The sequence below is a fragment of the Malus sylvestris genome, chromosome 11 (genome assembly GCF_916048215.2).
Source record: "Malus sylvestris chromosome 11, drMalSylv7.2, whole genome shotgun sequence".
NCBI classification, from domain to species: domain Eukaryota; kingdom Viridiplantae; phylum Streptophyta; class Magnoliopsida; order Rosales; family Rosaceae; genus Malus; species Malus sylvestris.
Genome location: NC_062270.1, coordinates 34,695,550 through 34,712,201, shown reverse-complemented (window position 1 = coordinate 34,712,201; position 16,652 = coordinate 34,695,550). Strand labels below are relative to the sequence as shown.

Genomic DNA, 16,652 nt, shown 5'->3' with positions numbered 1-16,652 from the left:
AGCACACTATATATGGTATACGTTTTACGAAGGTTTTATGGCATGCTAGGGTTTTCGGAAAAACTTATTATGTTATTGAGTTTTCATAAAACTTTAGGGGTTAGTACGTTGTTGAATAACTGTTTTAATATTATATATCTATCAACTTGGTCCACTCATGTTTGTTTTGCGCCCCCTCATGACATAGGAATGAGGCATACGATCCGAGCTACGAGGCATTCCCTTACTAGTGATATCGTGTCATCCTCTCTGCTTTTTACATCACTTGTAATAGCAGTTTCTGTTACACCTTCTGCTTGTATTCTGAATTAGATGTATGCTCTGAACATGTCATGCATTATCATTGTCATTTTATTGACGACTGGATATTATTATATTAGTTTGGTAAAGTTTGCATTTGAATATTGTATTATGTAGTTCGAACAAAATTTATATGCATATTTCACATGTTCTCGGCATATACATTCATTAAATGACTTGCATCACCCTCGGATGTCAGCCAGCACGTGACCATCTCACTATCCTTCGGACATCGAGATCGGGGTGTGTCAGTAGGAGTGGCTGCAATTGAGAATTAAATGAGTCAAAATCGGTTAAGGTGGTTGGACATGTGAACCGAAGACCTACATATGTTTCGGTTAGAAAATGAGCTTATAAGGCAAATGCTCAGGGAAAAAGAAATTGAGGAAGTCCTAGGAAGATTTGGAAAGAAACTTCAAGAAAAGACAAAAGACTTGACATGAAAATGAGCGCAATGGTATTCTATGATTTATACATCCATCCTCACTTAATGAGATAAGGTTTTGTTATATTAAAATGTAGGGTTACTGTAATGAGACGAAAGTTGGACCATCAAAATATTCAGGAAAGGAAAACTAACTGCCTTTTTTTTTAACAAATAATATTATCTACATTAAGGGGTGGGGGAGTGAGCTAAGCCTTACAATGGGTTAGTAATAATGTGGTTCAAATTCGTCTTTGGCAAAAATCAAACATAAAACCTCTCATTTACAAGTAAAGAGAAATACCACTAGAATGTGGTGATGGAAAAACTAATTGCCTTAATTTGGACATATTAATACCAGCCACAAAATATTAACATGAATTTTGATATATCAAAAGATTAGCATATCAAAATTGCTAAACATGATCCAACAAAAAGTAATTGCGAGAAATGCATCTTAATTCACTTGGCGTCTATGAAAATAACACCAGTTTTGTTGTTGGAATAACACCATTGTTGAACCTCATTGCAATTCGCATCTCTATATATACCATGCGTGACATGAAATTTGAAAAGTAAATAAAAAAATTATTTTGCCACTACAAGGAAAGAGGGCTTTAGTGACCTGGTTGGTCATTGAAAGTAAGTAAATTGGTCGCTAATTTCACTCTGACCAATAAAGAGTGGTCACTAAAAGCTCTTCACAAATTCTCTTTGATAACCCGCTAAAAGATTAGGTCACAAATACGCCAAACTATTAGTAACCTATTTTGCATGGTCACTATGTCAAGAATCTTCAATTACAACAATTTTGATCACTTATTTCGTCACAAAAATAATATAATGACCATTATAATATCACTACACTGAAAATCACATTCATCATGTAGTGACCTCAAGAGAGGTCACTAAAAGTTGATCACTAATCTAAAACCATCGCCTCTTTCATCTTTGTTTGCAATTTTAGGGTCACATGATGCAAGAAACATAAATCAAATCCTCAAAGACAATTCACATTGTATGACATAAAACTACATAGTTATCATCCACCATAACATCTACAAATTTCTTATAAAACACGAAAAACAAATCTCTTAATATCATAACTGTTCGCTCCCTAAATCCGCCATGGGGCCTTGCGGGCAAGCCGGGGATTTACTTCACATACAAGATTGGTGGGTGCGGGCGTGCCACTACTAGATGCCGCTAGTAGACGGGATTTGAATGATTGAGGTTGCGCCTTTTGACTTCAAATCAAGAGATTGTGCCATTTGAGTGGGAGTTGCTCAAATTAAGGTTCTTTGTTTGCCTTAAAAATAAGGACTTTACTTATATGGAGAGATAGAACAATATGTAAATGACAAGGTTGCTTTGGAAATATAAATGATAGAGGAAAGTGACTAATATTGCAGATTGCTTGTAGATTAAATGACTGAAAAAGGGTTGTACATAAAAGCTACAAATAAGATCGATACTACAAGTGAGTAGTAGAGCTAATAAACAAGAAAAGCAAAGGATGCTTGGCTAAAAATAAATTTCTACAAGGAAGCTGATGAGCTAATTTGAGTAGAGTTTTGATTGGTTGTTTTGAGTGTCCTCAATCCTTGTGCTTGTGCTCCTTTATGTAGAGGTCAGGAGGAAACCCCCTTGCTGAAGACATTGCACCTGCCCGAAAGAAACTTGGGCAGTTTGTATTCCATTGCTTGGGCAGCTTGTATTTCACTTGCTAACTTGCATGGAGAAATAATATTAAAAGGGGAACTTGCATTTCCACCACATGTTTTCATCACATGTTTTTCCACTTGTAATAAACTAACAATTAAAAGAAGCAAGTTGGCTTCTTTCACATATTCTTGCCCGAAAGCATGCATGGTGACTTTCCATCCACTTGCATGAAAAAGCATGCACTTTATCTTTGATTAAACAAAGGCTAGACAAACCTTCACCACCCAAACAAATAGGAGAAACAATATTATAGTGTAAAATCTATCCCACTTGCATCAAATATCTCTCCAGATTAGTCTTCTTGCTCATTAACCCTCCAAATCTCATATTTTACCCAAATTGCCCAAATAAGTAAAAATGGGTATATTTTTGGTGCAAACAATAACCCAATTAAAAAAGGGTGACAACGTAGCCAATTTATCAGAAAAAGGAAATGGTATCGAAACCCACATGAGAGCACACGTTGTAGCAAAGAAGTGTTGCATTTCCTGTAAAAATAAGGAAGAAAACCACAATAAGAAGGCAATACCAACAAGAGTTTATTAATGCAGTTTCAAAACGGATAAAATAACCAAAGAAAGGATTCTGTTGATACTCATCTGTTCATACAATGAAATCATCTAATGCATACATTCTTATCATTTCTATCGGTTAGTGCGAAATTTCAATGAAATAATGAGAGAAACGACAGACAATTTAATGGAAAAACAGATATAAAAGTCATATCAAATCGTCTGGTGCATTACCGTGGTGCCACGAATAATAGAGCAAACAAATTTCCTGTCAAAAAGAACGAGGAAGAAAAAACCACAACTTACAAGAAACAGATCATACACATGCCTAATTATGAATTTGTTACAAAAATCCCAATCGAGAAAAAAAACAGAAACAAAAAAGAAATATCCAAAACTCATCAAATTGTACTCTTAGGGTTTAAAGATGAGCAAGTTCACCCTGCCACACTGCTCATTTCGACTTGATTTCCGTTCAGCTTTGAGTTATCTCAACTCCTTCTCATATGTTGCTATAAAACAAATAAATGAAAAACAAAATCATTTAAGATGTATAGTTTGACAAAGTAAACACCACACAACACTAATATCATACAAAATTAGAAGTTATACAAAATATTTCTGAGACCTTATACAAGTTCCACAAAAGTTTGATCTTTCCTGCTGGAAACACCATTCCATGCGCATTTCGTTAGTGTTTGACTGAGAACAATGTGAAGTAGATATGGCTTCTTTCTGGATCCGAAAAAAGAGTATGTGATGTAAAATTAGTATCACATTCAGAAATCAATGTATCACTTTAAGCAATCAACTAAATATGGTTCTCACATTTTCATACATATTTGCATCAGATGCTTGAGAAGGATAAAACAAGCATATGCGCGGTGTGAACCTTACTGAACGTAGGAGAAGAAAACATAGAAATTAGCAACAATGGTGATCTACGAGCTTACCTTTAAACAATGGCAAAGTGAGAGGGGAGACAAGCTATGATTATATTGTAGGCATGCCTTTAATATAATAAGCAAGACATAATTTCATTAAAGTTGAGAGCAATGAATCGTATTGACAAAAAAGAGAGTAATGAATCGTACAGAACAGCAATGACTAATAGGTCAAGAGTATCTGTCTTTGTACTCGAGATTTCGTGGTTGAATCACTCTTTTAGGTAAAATCTATTCAATAGATAATCATATCATTTGTCATAAAAAAAAAAATCGTATGAAAAATAAAGTCTTACTTATAATATTCACGTGTTGAGCCCAACAGTGAAGAAAATTGGGATTCCACTATCAAACCAATTGACAATATAAGGAGTAGCTCAACCTCTTATAAGTTCATGCAAGGTCCCTTCTCTCATCAATGTGAGACTCATTCTCAACACGCCCACTTACGTGTGACGAATTTTCAAGCCGTTAGCACAACGAGGTGACGTGGAGCGCCACATGTAGAACTACCTGCTCTGATACCATGAAAAAAATTGAGGCTCTACCATAAAACCACCTACGTACTTCCACGTAAATTAAACTTGAATTACATCACACGTCAGAGCGCCTCTAAGAAAACCTTGCCCAATAACCCTAATAATTTAAATAACCCCAATTGTTTACATGATCGCATTTTATGAGGAAATACATAAGCTTACTTACATTTCTACAATTGAAGTTGTATTCTTCATGTGTCCAAATTGTGTAAGTAGAATAATCTACCTCAAATTGATATTGATTTTGATTTAGCGTTAGGTTAGTTGATGTCATAATTACTGATTCAAACTGTAAATAGGTCGAGTATATTTCCAAAGTCGCAAGTGGATGTTAAACATACATCTAACATATATATATATGTACACTTGCACCCAAAATTATAATTTATATCTACATCTTCTCTTTATTCCCTTTTCTATACTAATAAATAAGAAAAGATAAGATTCAACATACGATTTCCCCTCGATTTGTGAGAAAGTTGCACAGAGTCAACAAAGTCTGGGAATAATTAAAAGCCCTATTTATCAAGTCTCATATTACGTTCTCATCCCTGATCAAATGTGATCCTTCTGATGGTGGTCATTCTGACCTGCGAACGTACTCAGATCTTCAATAGTTCTATACTCAGCTGTATCAACGACGTTCTCATCAGCCTCAGCAACCAAAAGTTTCGGTGACCTTCCGGGTAGTGTTCTTGGCAGAATCCCATGCAACATTATTTGTCTCCCTTGGCCAAGTTAACCAGGTCCTCCGCGACATCAGCCGTTTTTGCAGCGCCTTGTCTTGCTGTGTCTGCTACAAATCTTGTAACGCTCATGTCATCAATCCTGGTATCACTTTCTCTTCCTCCGGTCGTTGCTCCATGCCTGCCTGCCTCTGTCGGTGGCCTATTTCTTGGGTCCTATTTCATGGGAGAAAAAATAAAAAATAAGCACAGCTATAAGGATAATTTTTATTCTCTATATGTTTCGCATAATAATACTACTCTAATTACAATAGAACTGGAGGCATACATAAATTTTCTCGAGCGCGTATCCTAAAAAGTATGTGCCTTAATATATTTATGCCTTTTCTAGCACACTTGTATCCAAAAGGAGAGGCGAATTAAGATACAAAAGGTTGTTCCTCTTATAACTTGTTCGCTAGCATGTTCTTAGTCCAATATTCACTGGGTTGTCTAGGGTTCGACTAACATCGAATCATTGATAGATTAACCCAAGATGCCAAAAAGATATTAAAAAAAAACCTAATAAAATGGGAAAAGAAATATTTACTTGGACACGTTCATAAGAAGTGGAGAAGCAAGCCCTGGATAAGCAGGATTGAATACAAGGAGGATGCTCTTTAGACAAAGATTTTGAGATGTTGGCAAGGGCTCTTATTGGAAGAAAGAATGGCAACTAGGGTTAGGTTAGGTTGCTTGTTCACCGTACAAAGGATTTTAGGGTGATAGATAGTGTTGTCAATTCCCTTAATTCAAGGGATGTGTCTCTTGTTGTCAAGGGATGTGTCTCTTGTTGTCAATTCCCTTAATTCAAGGGATGTGTCTTTTTTTTTTTTTTGTTAGCTATAGACGTAAATCAATGAGGGATAGGTAGTCTTGTTTTCTTCCCTCTAGCACATATATATTTGCTATCTCTTGTACTTAGATTGTCTTATGATGAATATACCATTCACAAAATTCAATATGGTATCAAAGCAGTGACCCTAACCGGCCTGTTTCTGTGGTGTTCTCTTGAGAGATTTGTGAGCTTCTTCTTGTCCTTCAATCATGGCTGAAGAAAGCTCAATAAATTTGGAAGGAGACGACTTTCATGCTACTCCACCATCACCACACTCAGATATTGATATCAACTCAAATCAACGTCTTAGTTCTGTCTTGCTAAATGAGTTTAACTATCTTCCATGGGAGAGAGCAGTTTCTCTTGCTCTGGGAGGACGATCAAAGCTTGGTTATGTTAATAGTGCTATTCCAATGCCTGAGACTACCTCACCAGAGTATGATGCTTGGCTATGCAAAGACCAGTTGGTCATGTCATGGCTACTCAATTCCATGGATCGTAAGATTGCAGAAATTTTTAGCTATGTTGAATCCTCCATGACTCTTTGGAAAAATCTCAAGGAAATGTATAGAAATCAGAACAATACGGCTCGTGTGTTTCAGTTAAAGAAGGACATTGCTGGTTTGCAACAGGAAGGGAAGCCATTTGTGCAACATCTTGGAAAGCTGACCACTATGTGGAACGAGCTGAATGTGTATCGACCACACACCATCGACGTTGCTGTGCTAACTAAGAGAGCCGAGGAAGACAAAATATTCCAACTCCTAGCAAGCCTGAGCCCTGAATTCGAAGATCTTTAAAGCCATATCCTCATGAATCCTGACTTGCCTTTTTTTTCAAGTGTGTGTGCCACAATTCAAAGAGAAGAGGTTCGAAGGAAAGTCATGACCTTGGACATAAAGGCAAATATACCAGAAGCTAGGGCTTACTTTTCTAACCAAAAACTTGGTGAGGAGAGAGGCTACAAAGGAAAGAAAACTGGCTTAAAATGTAGCCATTTTGATGCTGGTGGGCACTCAAGAGACCGATGTTGGATTCTTCATCCAGAGTTAAAACCAAAGTTTCCTAGGGATAACAAAGGTGTCTCGAAAAGCTCGTACAACCCTTCTTACAAGGCAAATCATGTTGCCACAACTTATTCTGAGGGAGCACTGAAGTTCACCACTAATCCAGTTGCACCGATCAACGAGTTTGCTATGTTTCTTCACAAGAAACAAGGTCTTGGAGATAGTGAATGACCACTAAATCAGTGTGACAATAATCAAACTGCACTACTAGGACAGTTTGCTGGCTTCCTGGCTGGAAATGAAGGCGTGGTACAAAGGGACATCCCAGGTATCTTACATTCATTCTCAACTGCTCTCAACATTGGTAATGTGCCTGATTATTGGATTATAGATTCTGGAGCCACTGATCATATGACTAACAAGTCTACAAACTTGCATAAATTTGAAAATTTTTCTATTCCATCTCAAGTGTTAGTTGCCAATGGAAAAAATGCTATGGTTGTCGGAAAAGGAAAAATACATTTGATCTCAAGTGATGTCGAGTCTGAGGCTCTTTATGTTCCCTCATTCCCTTTTCAACTTCTATCTGTTGGCAAGATCACAAACTCATTAAATTGTCTTGCCATTTTCTCTCCTAAAAATGTGATCTTTCAGGATGTAGTCACCAAGAAGACGATTGGTGAAGGATTTTTCTTAAATGGTCTCTACTATCTTTCCAAGCATATTCAGGTTCCCAAGGTTTTTCAAGTCACTTTAAGCTTAGCTCAAGAACAACAACTTTGGCACCAACGTCTAGCACATCCTTCTGAAAAAGTTCTATCCACCTTGTTCCCAAACATGTGCAAAGTTACAAGTCCTTGTGATGTTTGTCATTTTTCTAAGTTTACTAGATTACCATTTACTTCCTCTTTGTCTAGGGCTAGTAATCCTTTTGAAATCGTGCATTCCGATGTTTGGGGACCAATTCTAGAGTCTTTTGATGGATACAAATATTTTGTAACTTTTGTGGATGATTTCACAAGGATTACTTGGTTGTATCTTTTGAAATTTAAAAGTGAAGTGATGGAAGTTTTTCAAGATTTTCATAGACTTATGGCCACCCAATTTGCTTCAAAAATTCATATTTTACGATAAGATAACGGCACAGAATATATGTCTCATAACATGTCACACTACTTGAGCACGCATGGTATATTACACCAAACAAGTTATGTTGGAACACCTCAACAAAATGGGGTGGCCGAAAGGAAGAATAGAGATCTACTTGAGAAGACTAGAGCTCTTATGTTTCACATGAATGTGCCTAAGAAGTTTTGGTCTCGAGGAGTTCTTACTGCGGCATATCTCATCAATAGATTGCCTAGTAAAGTATTGAATTTTAAATCACCTTATGAGGTCTTGAAAAATAGAAAGATCAACTTTTCCCATTTGAGAGTCTTTGGGTGCACATGCTTTGTTCACATTCAAGCTTAAAATCGTGACAAGCTAGACCCAAGGGCTGCCAAATGTGTCTTTCTAGGTTATTCATCTACCCAAAAAGGTTACAAGTGTTATAATTCAACAACTAGAAAAATGGTTGTTTCAAGGGATGTTAAATTTGAAGAACATGTTCCTTACTTCTCACAATCACTCGATTACTCTAGACAGGGGGATCATTTGATGGACTTATTTCCTTTTCCATATCCAAACGGAGAAGATGCAACATGCACTCCTAGTGATCATGTGCCGGATGATGTTAATCTTCACTCGGTGGAACATCTTGAAGATGAAACCCCTTCCTCATCGGAGATTCACACTGCACCCTCCAGTGATCCTTCCAACCATGATGTTGTTCAAATACCTATAGTTCAATCTCCTACAATTCGTCGCAATCCTATACAAGAGAGGAAACTTCCATCCAAGTTGCATGATTATGTGACCTACACTGCCAGGTATCCCGTGACTGATGTTATTGACTATAGCAAAGTCTCATCTTCTTTTGCTACATTCCTAAGTGCCATTAATGAAGCTCGAGAACCTCAAAGTTTTCAAGAAGCCAATCTTCACAGTGAGTGGAGAAATGATATGGCAGAGGAGCTTCAAGCCCTCCATGAAAATAACAAATGGACTATAGTGAAACTTCCAAAAGGAAAGAAAGCAGTGGGGAGTCGTTGGGTGTACAAAATTAAGTTTCATTCATATGGCACAATCGAAAGGAATATGGCTCGCTTGGTTGCTCAAGGTTTTACACAAACTTATGGCGTCGATTATAAAGAGACATTTGCTCCGGTGGCAAAAATGAACACTGTTAGAGTATTGTTGTCGGTTGCAATTAACAATGCATGGCCTCTCTTTCAAATGGATGTTAAAAATGCTTTCCTGCATGGTGAACTTGAAGAAGAGGTTTACATGAAGTTACCCCGAGGTCATCCTCAATTAAACAATCCAGAAATGGTGTGCAAACTCCATAAATCCATTTATGGTCTCAAGCAAAGTCTACGTGCATGGTATGCCAAGCTCAGTCATGTTCTGGAAAGGGTTGGTTTTTGTCGAAGTATTACGGATTCTTCCCTATTTGTTCGTTCCAGCTCAGTGGGTAAACTAGTTGTGCTCATTTATGTTGATGATCTAATTGTGACAGGTGATAATATGTCAGAGATTAATGCTCTTAAACAGTATCTCAACAACAAGTTTGCTATCAAGGATCTTGGCACTCTCAAATACTTTTTGGGCATCGAGATGGCACACTCTCACAAGGGTTTCTTCCTCAACCAACTCAAGTATGTCATGGATATTCTTCACGAAGCAAAAATGACAGATTGCAAGCCTGCTCGTACCCCCTTGGATAGCAACTTGAAGCTAAAAACTCGCGGTGATCCACTTCCCAATTTAAGTTACTATCAAAGAATGGTTGGCAAACTCATTTATTTGATTATCACACGTCCTGATATATCATATGCCGTCAGCATTGTTAGCCAGTTTATGCACTCTTCAAGCATGGATCATTTGAAGATTGTTCATCGTGTGCTACGTTATCTTAAGGGTTCCATTGGTAGAGGAATTCTTATGCGCAACAATAGTCACACTCAGATCTCAGGCTATACCGATGCTGACTGGACAGGCAATTCTCTCGATCGCAAGTCTACCACTGGGTTTTATACGTTTGTGGGAGGCAACCTAGTTACCTGGAAAAGCAAGAAACAAAGTGTTGTTGCATGTTCTAGTGCAGAGGCAGAATATCGTGCTATGGCGTCAACTGCTTGTGAATATTTGTCTCAAAAGCCTTTTGTTGGCTTTAGGTTTTCCTCATCAACAACCCATGTCCCTACACTGTGATAATCAGGCCGCGATGCACATTGCATTGAATCTTGTATTCCATGAGCGAACTAAACATATTGAAGTTGATTGTCATTACGTCAGAAATCAAGTTCAGTCTAAGGTGATCGATACTCAGTACACGCGCAGTCATGATCAACTTGCGGATATTTTCACAAAAGGATTAACCTCTCTAATTTTTCAGCATCTTTTGTTCAAGCTTGGATCAATTAATCCCTTTGATCCAGCTTGAGGGGGAGTATTGGAAGAAAGAATGGCAACTAGGGTTAGGTTAGGTTGCATGTTCACCGTACAAAGGATTTTAAGGTGATAGATAGTGTTGTCAATTCCCTTAATTCAAGGGATGTGTCTCTTGTTGTCAATTCCCTTAATTCAAATGATGTGTCTTATTTGTCTTGTTGTCAATTCCCTTAATTCAAGGGATGTGTCTTATTTGTTAGGTTAGGTTGCATGTTCACCGTACTAAGGATTTTAGGGTGATAGATAGTGTTGTTAATTCCCTTAATTCAAGGATGTGTCTCTTGTTGTCAATTCCCTTAATTCAAGATATGTGTCTTATTTGTCTTATTGTCAATTCCCTTAATTCAAGGGATGTGTCTTATTTGTTAGGTTAGGTTGCATGTTCACCGTACAAAGAATTTTAGGGTGATAGATAGTGTTGTCAATTCCTTTAATTCAAGGTGTAACATCCCATATCACCCATGAGAGTGGTCCTTAAATGTATATTCTCATCCCTACCTAGCACGAGGCCTTTTGGGAGCTCACTGGTTTCGGGTTTCGTAGGAACTCCGAAGTTAAGCGAGAAGGAGGCCAAAGCACTCCCATGATGGGTGACCCACTGGGAAGTTTCTCGTGAGTTCCCAGAAACAAAACCGTGAGGGCGTGGTCGGGGCCCAAAACGGACAATATCGTGCTACGGTAGTGGAGCGGGTCCGGGAAGTGATCCGCCCCAGGCCGGGATGTGACACAAGGGATGTGTTTCTTGTTGTCAATTCCCTTAATTCAAAGGATGTGTCTTATTTGTCTTGTTGTCAATTCCCTTAATTCATGGGATGTGTCTTATTTGTTCTTTTTTTGTTAGCTTTAGACGTAAATCAAGGAGGGATAGGTATTCTTGTTTTCTTCCCTCTAGCACATATATATTTGCTATCTCTTGTACCTGATTGTCTTATGTTGAATATATCATTCACAAAATTCAATAGCTCTCTTTCTCAATGTTGCCGCCATGATTCGCGCTATGAAATTTGATTCTCTTAGAAAAAAAAAAGAAAAAAAAAATTATCTGTTCGCAGAATTCTTCATCTATTAAGTGCCCAATATCTGGAGAGATCATATGTATGTCAAACAGTGGCCACGTGACAGAGTGGCACATCCCCTGAGCAACACTTGCACAACGTTTCTCATTGCGGCGTTGCAGATGTTCGACACTTGTTATCTTTTTTGTTGTATACGATTAGTACGAGTTACCATAGAATTTATCCACCGCTTCCGGTTATAGCCAAGATTTGGGCAAACATCTGCCCTGCTATGTGATAGTTTAAGCAGTTGAAGCTACTAGAAAGGCCAAACTACATGCATAAATCATGACATTCCTACATATAGGGAGTGAAGTTATACGTGAATAATATCATGTGGTGAAAATTTTTGGTAAAACCCTTCTGATTTCGTTGATGTCAAACTCAAACCGAACTGTAAATCTAACTATATCACCAATAAATAAAAAATAAAAAAAAAGAAGTTTTAATGAAACACTTTTGGTACTGTTCACTTTTAACGTTAAGGACATTTTTAATCTAAAAAGTCACTCCTGGTACTATTCACTTACAACACATTTTTGTCATTTTGGTTAAAACTCAAAGTTTTCAAGTTTTTTTTCATTAGTTTTCGTATAAAAAAAAGATGTATAAGCTTTGTAAGCGAGTAAAAAATATCCTCCTTTTCTTTTCGATATTGAGTCATTAGCTATGCAAATTGAAGATGTGAAATTTGGGTTTGTTCCGCGGGGTGGCAATCTTGCTGCCCACGCAGTTGTCTCATTTGCCCCCTTGCATGTTGGTGCATTCCTTTGGAACGAAATTGGTTCAGAATTTCTATTTAATACTCTTACAGAAGATGTAAACATTATAATAAAATCTATTTTTTCAAGAAATAAAAAATCTCCTTCAAGGCATGTTTGTTTATAAGAGATAAAAACAATATCCTTCATGTATTTATTAACCACCACAAGAATGAAATGTGAGTGAATTCTTCTATTTTTAAATATTCTTTCTCATACATATTCATATGCATCCACATTTTTTCTCGTACGAGTTTCTTCTCATCCTCATATTACGTATAAACGCGATCTGAAGCTCATTCGACATTTTTATTTATGCACTTGTAAATAGTAAAATTGAGTAGAAAATTCGGTTTGGGCAAAGATTTGTAATACATTTAATGTCATAAATTTTTCATCATCTGATGATCAAGGAATAATAATGACACATTTTTTAATCGGCTATCAAGAATTGAGCTTAAAATGTTAAAAACTCACTCATTCATTTGCCCTTTAATATAAAATGTAAATGTTATAGTAACCATACATGCCTTTAAATTAAGAGACCATCATCTACCATCTGATCAAGAGAACATGTTTGTATAAATTAACAAGGAAACCAACATGAAAAGAGTGATTTGTGAAAATTTTCCTTTCTAATAAAGCTCATTTGTTAATCAGTCTGTTTTCATTTTATCAAATAGTTATTCTGAAAACACTACATTATACGTGAAAGTATTATATTTAACTCTCATAAATAGCATCACGGTCGAGACTGGTAATTAAATTATAGCTGATGTTTTATGTGATTTAGTTCAGTTTCGCGATCACACAATATAATTGAATATAAGAAATTCACTTTGACAACATATTTACTTGTTTTTATTTGTTTTCATTAAAAAATATTATCTAGTTCTCAAAATGAACGTGTGAGTTTTAAATTAATTTGTTTATTTTTTCTCAACAAGGTTTTCATTATATTTTAACATTGTCTTTGACAGGAAAGTGAATCTTCTAGTGTTATTTCTGGTCTCTAATCGATTGATTTTGATCCTCCTTGACCTCTTCGTACGTAGTGGTCTATTTGTTTGGACCGCATTCGAAATATGACTTTTTACACCTCTGACACTGGCGGATCCAAACAGGGGCGGAATGGGTCAGCCGATCCTTCCAACTTTTGCAAACCTCCATGGGAGATCTAAGTGTTGCCCCTTTGAAGCTTAGAACTGTCCTTGAGATATGCCCTCTAACCGCTTGATGAAATGCCTCAATGAACATTGGGCAGGGTAAGGCATTATATGCAGCGCGCAGCTCCTTCGCTGCTGATACTAAGTCTCTTCTGCTGCCAAGACAAAGTCACTTTTGCTGCTGCTATGCGGCACAACTAGGTCAATTTATATGCTCTCTTAACAATAAGACCTGACCACTTGAAAAAATAAAAAATTACTAAACCTTCTAGTCTAGACATATATAAACCCAAGTCTTTAATCATAATTTCTATCAATCCCAGCCCAAATTCTAGATCTTTAAAATTTCAATTTTCCTTTATAAATAATGAAGTTAATACATTTTCAAAATATGAAACCGCGTCGTGGATAAACAATTGTAGTTTGTAATGTTATTTTATGAATTTTGGAGTTATGATTTTATTTCTAAGGCTATTTATTTGTCGAAAAAATATTTGCGAATTTTATACGTGACCTCCCAATATTTTTTTTTGATTTGCCACTGGCCTCTCACATATATCTCAAAGGCAATGTGGTTGCGGACAATTTTGCAAACATAGGCTTGTCTTCTCCAACTTCGGTATGACAGGATTCCCCTCCATTGGTGATTCGAGCTACTTTGTTTTCAGACTTTTTTGGCTTTCCTGGGTTCCGCTTCTACTTTGTTTTCAGATTATTTTGGCTTTCCTGGGTTCCGCTTCTCAACTTAATATGCATCTCGGCATACAGGTTTGTCTCATTTTTTGATTTTTTTTTCTTAACCTTGTGATGTGAATTGCTCTGTTTTGCAGATTTAGACCTTTAGGTTCGTCTTTAGAGGTGTTAGGTTTCATGTTCCCCTCTCTTTTCCTTGTAACTTTGTTGTTTTTATTTCTAGAATGGTAAGGTTTATGTCCCCCTTCTTTTTCATGTATTTTTTTATTATCATTCTTTCTTGTATTATGAGAGGTTAGGTTTATCTTCTCCCTGACTAGGTGTACCTCTTTTTTCGTTATCAATAAAATTCCCCTCGTACTGTCGAGGTGTTCTAAAAAAAGGGAGAAAAGCTAAGAAAATACACAGAGAGAAAGATGAAATGGGAGAGAAATTTTTGCAGTATCTATTAATGAATCACTATTCATGGGATTTTCTTGAGTGCTCCGGAATAATTAGGACTCTTAAGTGTTTTAACCGTTAGATCTTTGTTTAAAAACATAAAAATTAAAATCTAGCAGTAAACACATATGGAATATCGAATACTCTGGAGCACCCAAAAAAAATTTCACTATTCACTATCACAAAAAACACTGTCGACACTTTATAGTAAAGTGGTAATCTTAACCTCTTAAGTGAGCTAACTTCTAACCAACTCACCGCACTCAACCAATTTACTAACAACTTCACTAAGTACATGGCAGTGTTAAGATTGTGACATAAGTCAGTTAATAAGCCTTTTAGGTTTGAGATTGTAGGTCATAAAACTTGGAGCTGTAGTTCTATTTTCTTTTTTCAGTCTGAAGCAGCAAAGTTCGGGAGCCACCGGACCTGTAAGTCTCTCAAATTTATCACTCTCCTCTCTCTGTATCCATTGATTTTCTCATAAATTGCCACTTTTACTCCCTTTGTTTTCATTATTTTATCATAAAATTCTGCTTTTAAGTTTGAGTTACTGGTACTCGTGCAATGAAAAATCTCCACACAAATTATTATGAAGTAGTTAACACGATAATTCTCAACAATTGTGGAAAGGTAAAATAGGTGCAATAAAAGAGAAAATTAACTGACGGATGGCGAATTTGGTTCCAACACTTGCTCATCTAATGCTTGCTGATGGTAAGAGCCCTTCGTTCAAATACTCACCATGTGGTTTGAGTGTTTGAAATCGCACTAGAGTGCCCCACACCAACCTTCTCCTTTGCCGGACACCTTGTGCAGAATTTGCACCAGTGTCCAATTCCTTCGACGTGATGGGATATTTAGGTGATTCTCCGCCTGAGTCTCTTTCCATTTCTTCTGCTTGTGGACGGCGACGGTGACGATCTCCGTTTGAGTGTCTGAATGCTCACCCTTAATGTAGTGTCGTATCCGGAATGTAGCAAGTTAAGCATAGCGTATTGCTGACTTGACGGTGGTTTTCTTTCTAAAATCAACGATTTCAGTTCGACATGCCGTTCTGACTCCAAATTTTTTTCTTTTAATAAGAGCGAGGGCTTGTCTCACCCAAACTGTTGTACTAATTTGATCTAACTTGACCGTCAAACCTCTGGTTCCAACACCGTCAAGCCATGCGCAGGGAAGACATCCACAATTGGTTCAAGATAGTTGCGGGTAATATAAGAAGGGGTTTTTTGAACTTTAATCCTTGAAGAAGATTAAAATTCAATAAAAACCTAATGCTAGATTGGATATTGATTTTAATTCTCTAATATGTACTTAATTCAAATTTATATTATATTTTTGTTTTAATATTTAATAGATATCTTATTTAATGTCATTACATTAAAATTAAAATTATTTATTATTATACACATTTTAATTCATTATATTTATTTTACTTTCTCTGATAGTGTACCTAAATGTCCGTATCATAATATATTTTACTAAATTAGTGTACCGAAATGTCCGTACCTAAATATATTGTAGTGAATTAGTGATAAATAAGAAAATATGCAAAAACATAAGTGTACCGAAATTTTTTTTACTCTTGTGATGTAAGATTCTTAAAAAAAAAAATTATTTGAATACGACATTTATAACTACGAAGATATGTCAAATAAATAAATAAAAATTTCCTAAGTATGTTATTTGATACTCAGTTTATTTATTTTGGCTTTTTATATTAGCATCCCACAAAATATTCAATGCACCCCACATTAAAATTTAATATTAAATAATTTATTTACCTTACTATGCAATGACAATTTTGACCTTATTAGGTTTAAAAAAAATAAAAAATTTCTAAATACATCCCAGATCACTTTTAATGTATTATTTATCTTCTTCAACTATCAAAATCCCTCCAACCAATGAAACTACAAACATGTTGATTGAGAAAAATTATTTTTGACTAATGAAACACGAAA

At 36.3% G+C, this 16,652-nt stretch overlaps 1 protein-coding gene and 1 long non-coding RNA gene across 2 annotated transcripts; both read right to left on the bottom strand.

The window, feature by feature from the left end:
• Positions 1-2,836: 2,836 nt before the first annotated feature.
• On the bottom strand, positions 2,837-3,878 carry LOC126591408 (uncharacterized). The gene is made up of 4 exons (XR_007612382.1): positions 3,790-3,878; positions 3,590-3,696; positions 3,403-3,473; positions 2,837-2,937 (listed from the first exon to the last, which is right to left on the bottom strand). It is a non-coding gene; the product is annotated as an uncharacterized LOC126591408 (long non-coding RNA).
• An 849-nt stretch (positions 3,879-4,727) lies between these two features.
• LOC126590432 (uncharacterized) lies at positions 4,728-6,218 on the bottom strand. The gene is given in 5 exon segments (XM_050255895.1): positions 4,728-5,110; positions 5,112-5,174; positions 5,176-5,346; positions 5,720-5,845; positions 6,162-6,218. Coding segments are annotated over 5 exon segments (528 nt in total). The 3' UTR covers positions 4,728-4,999.
• Between the last annotated feature and the right edge of the window lie 10,434 nt (positions 6,219-16,652).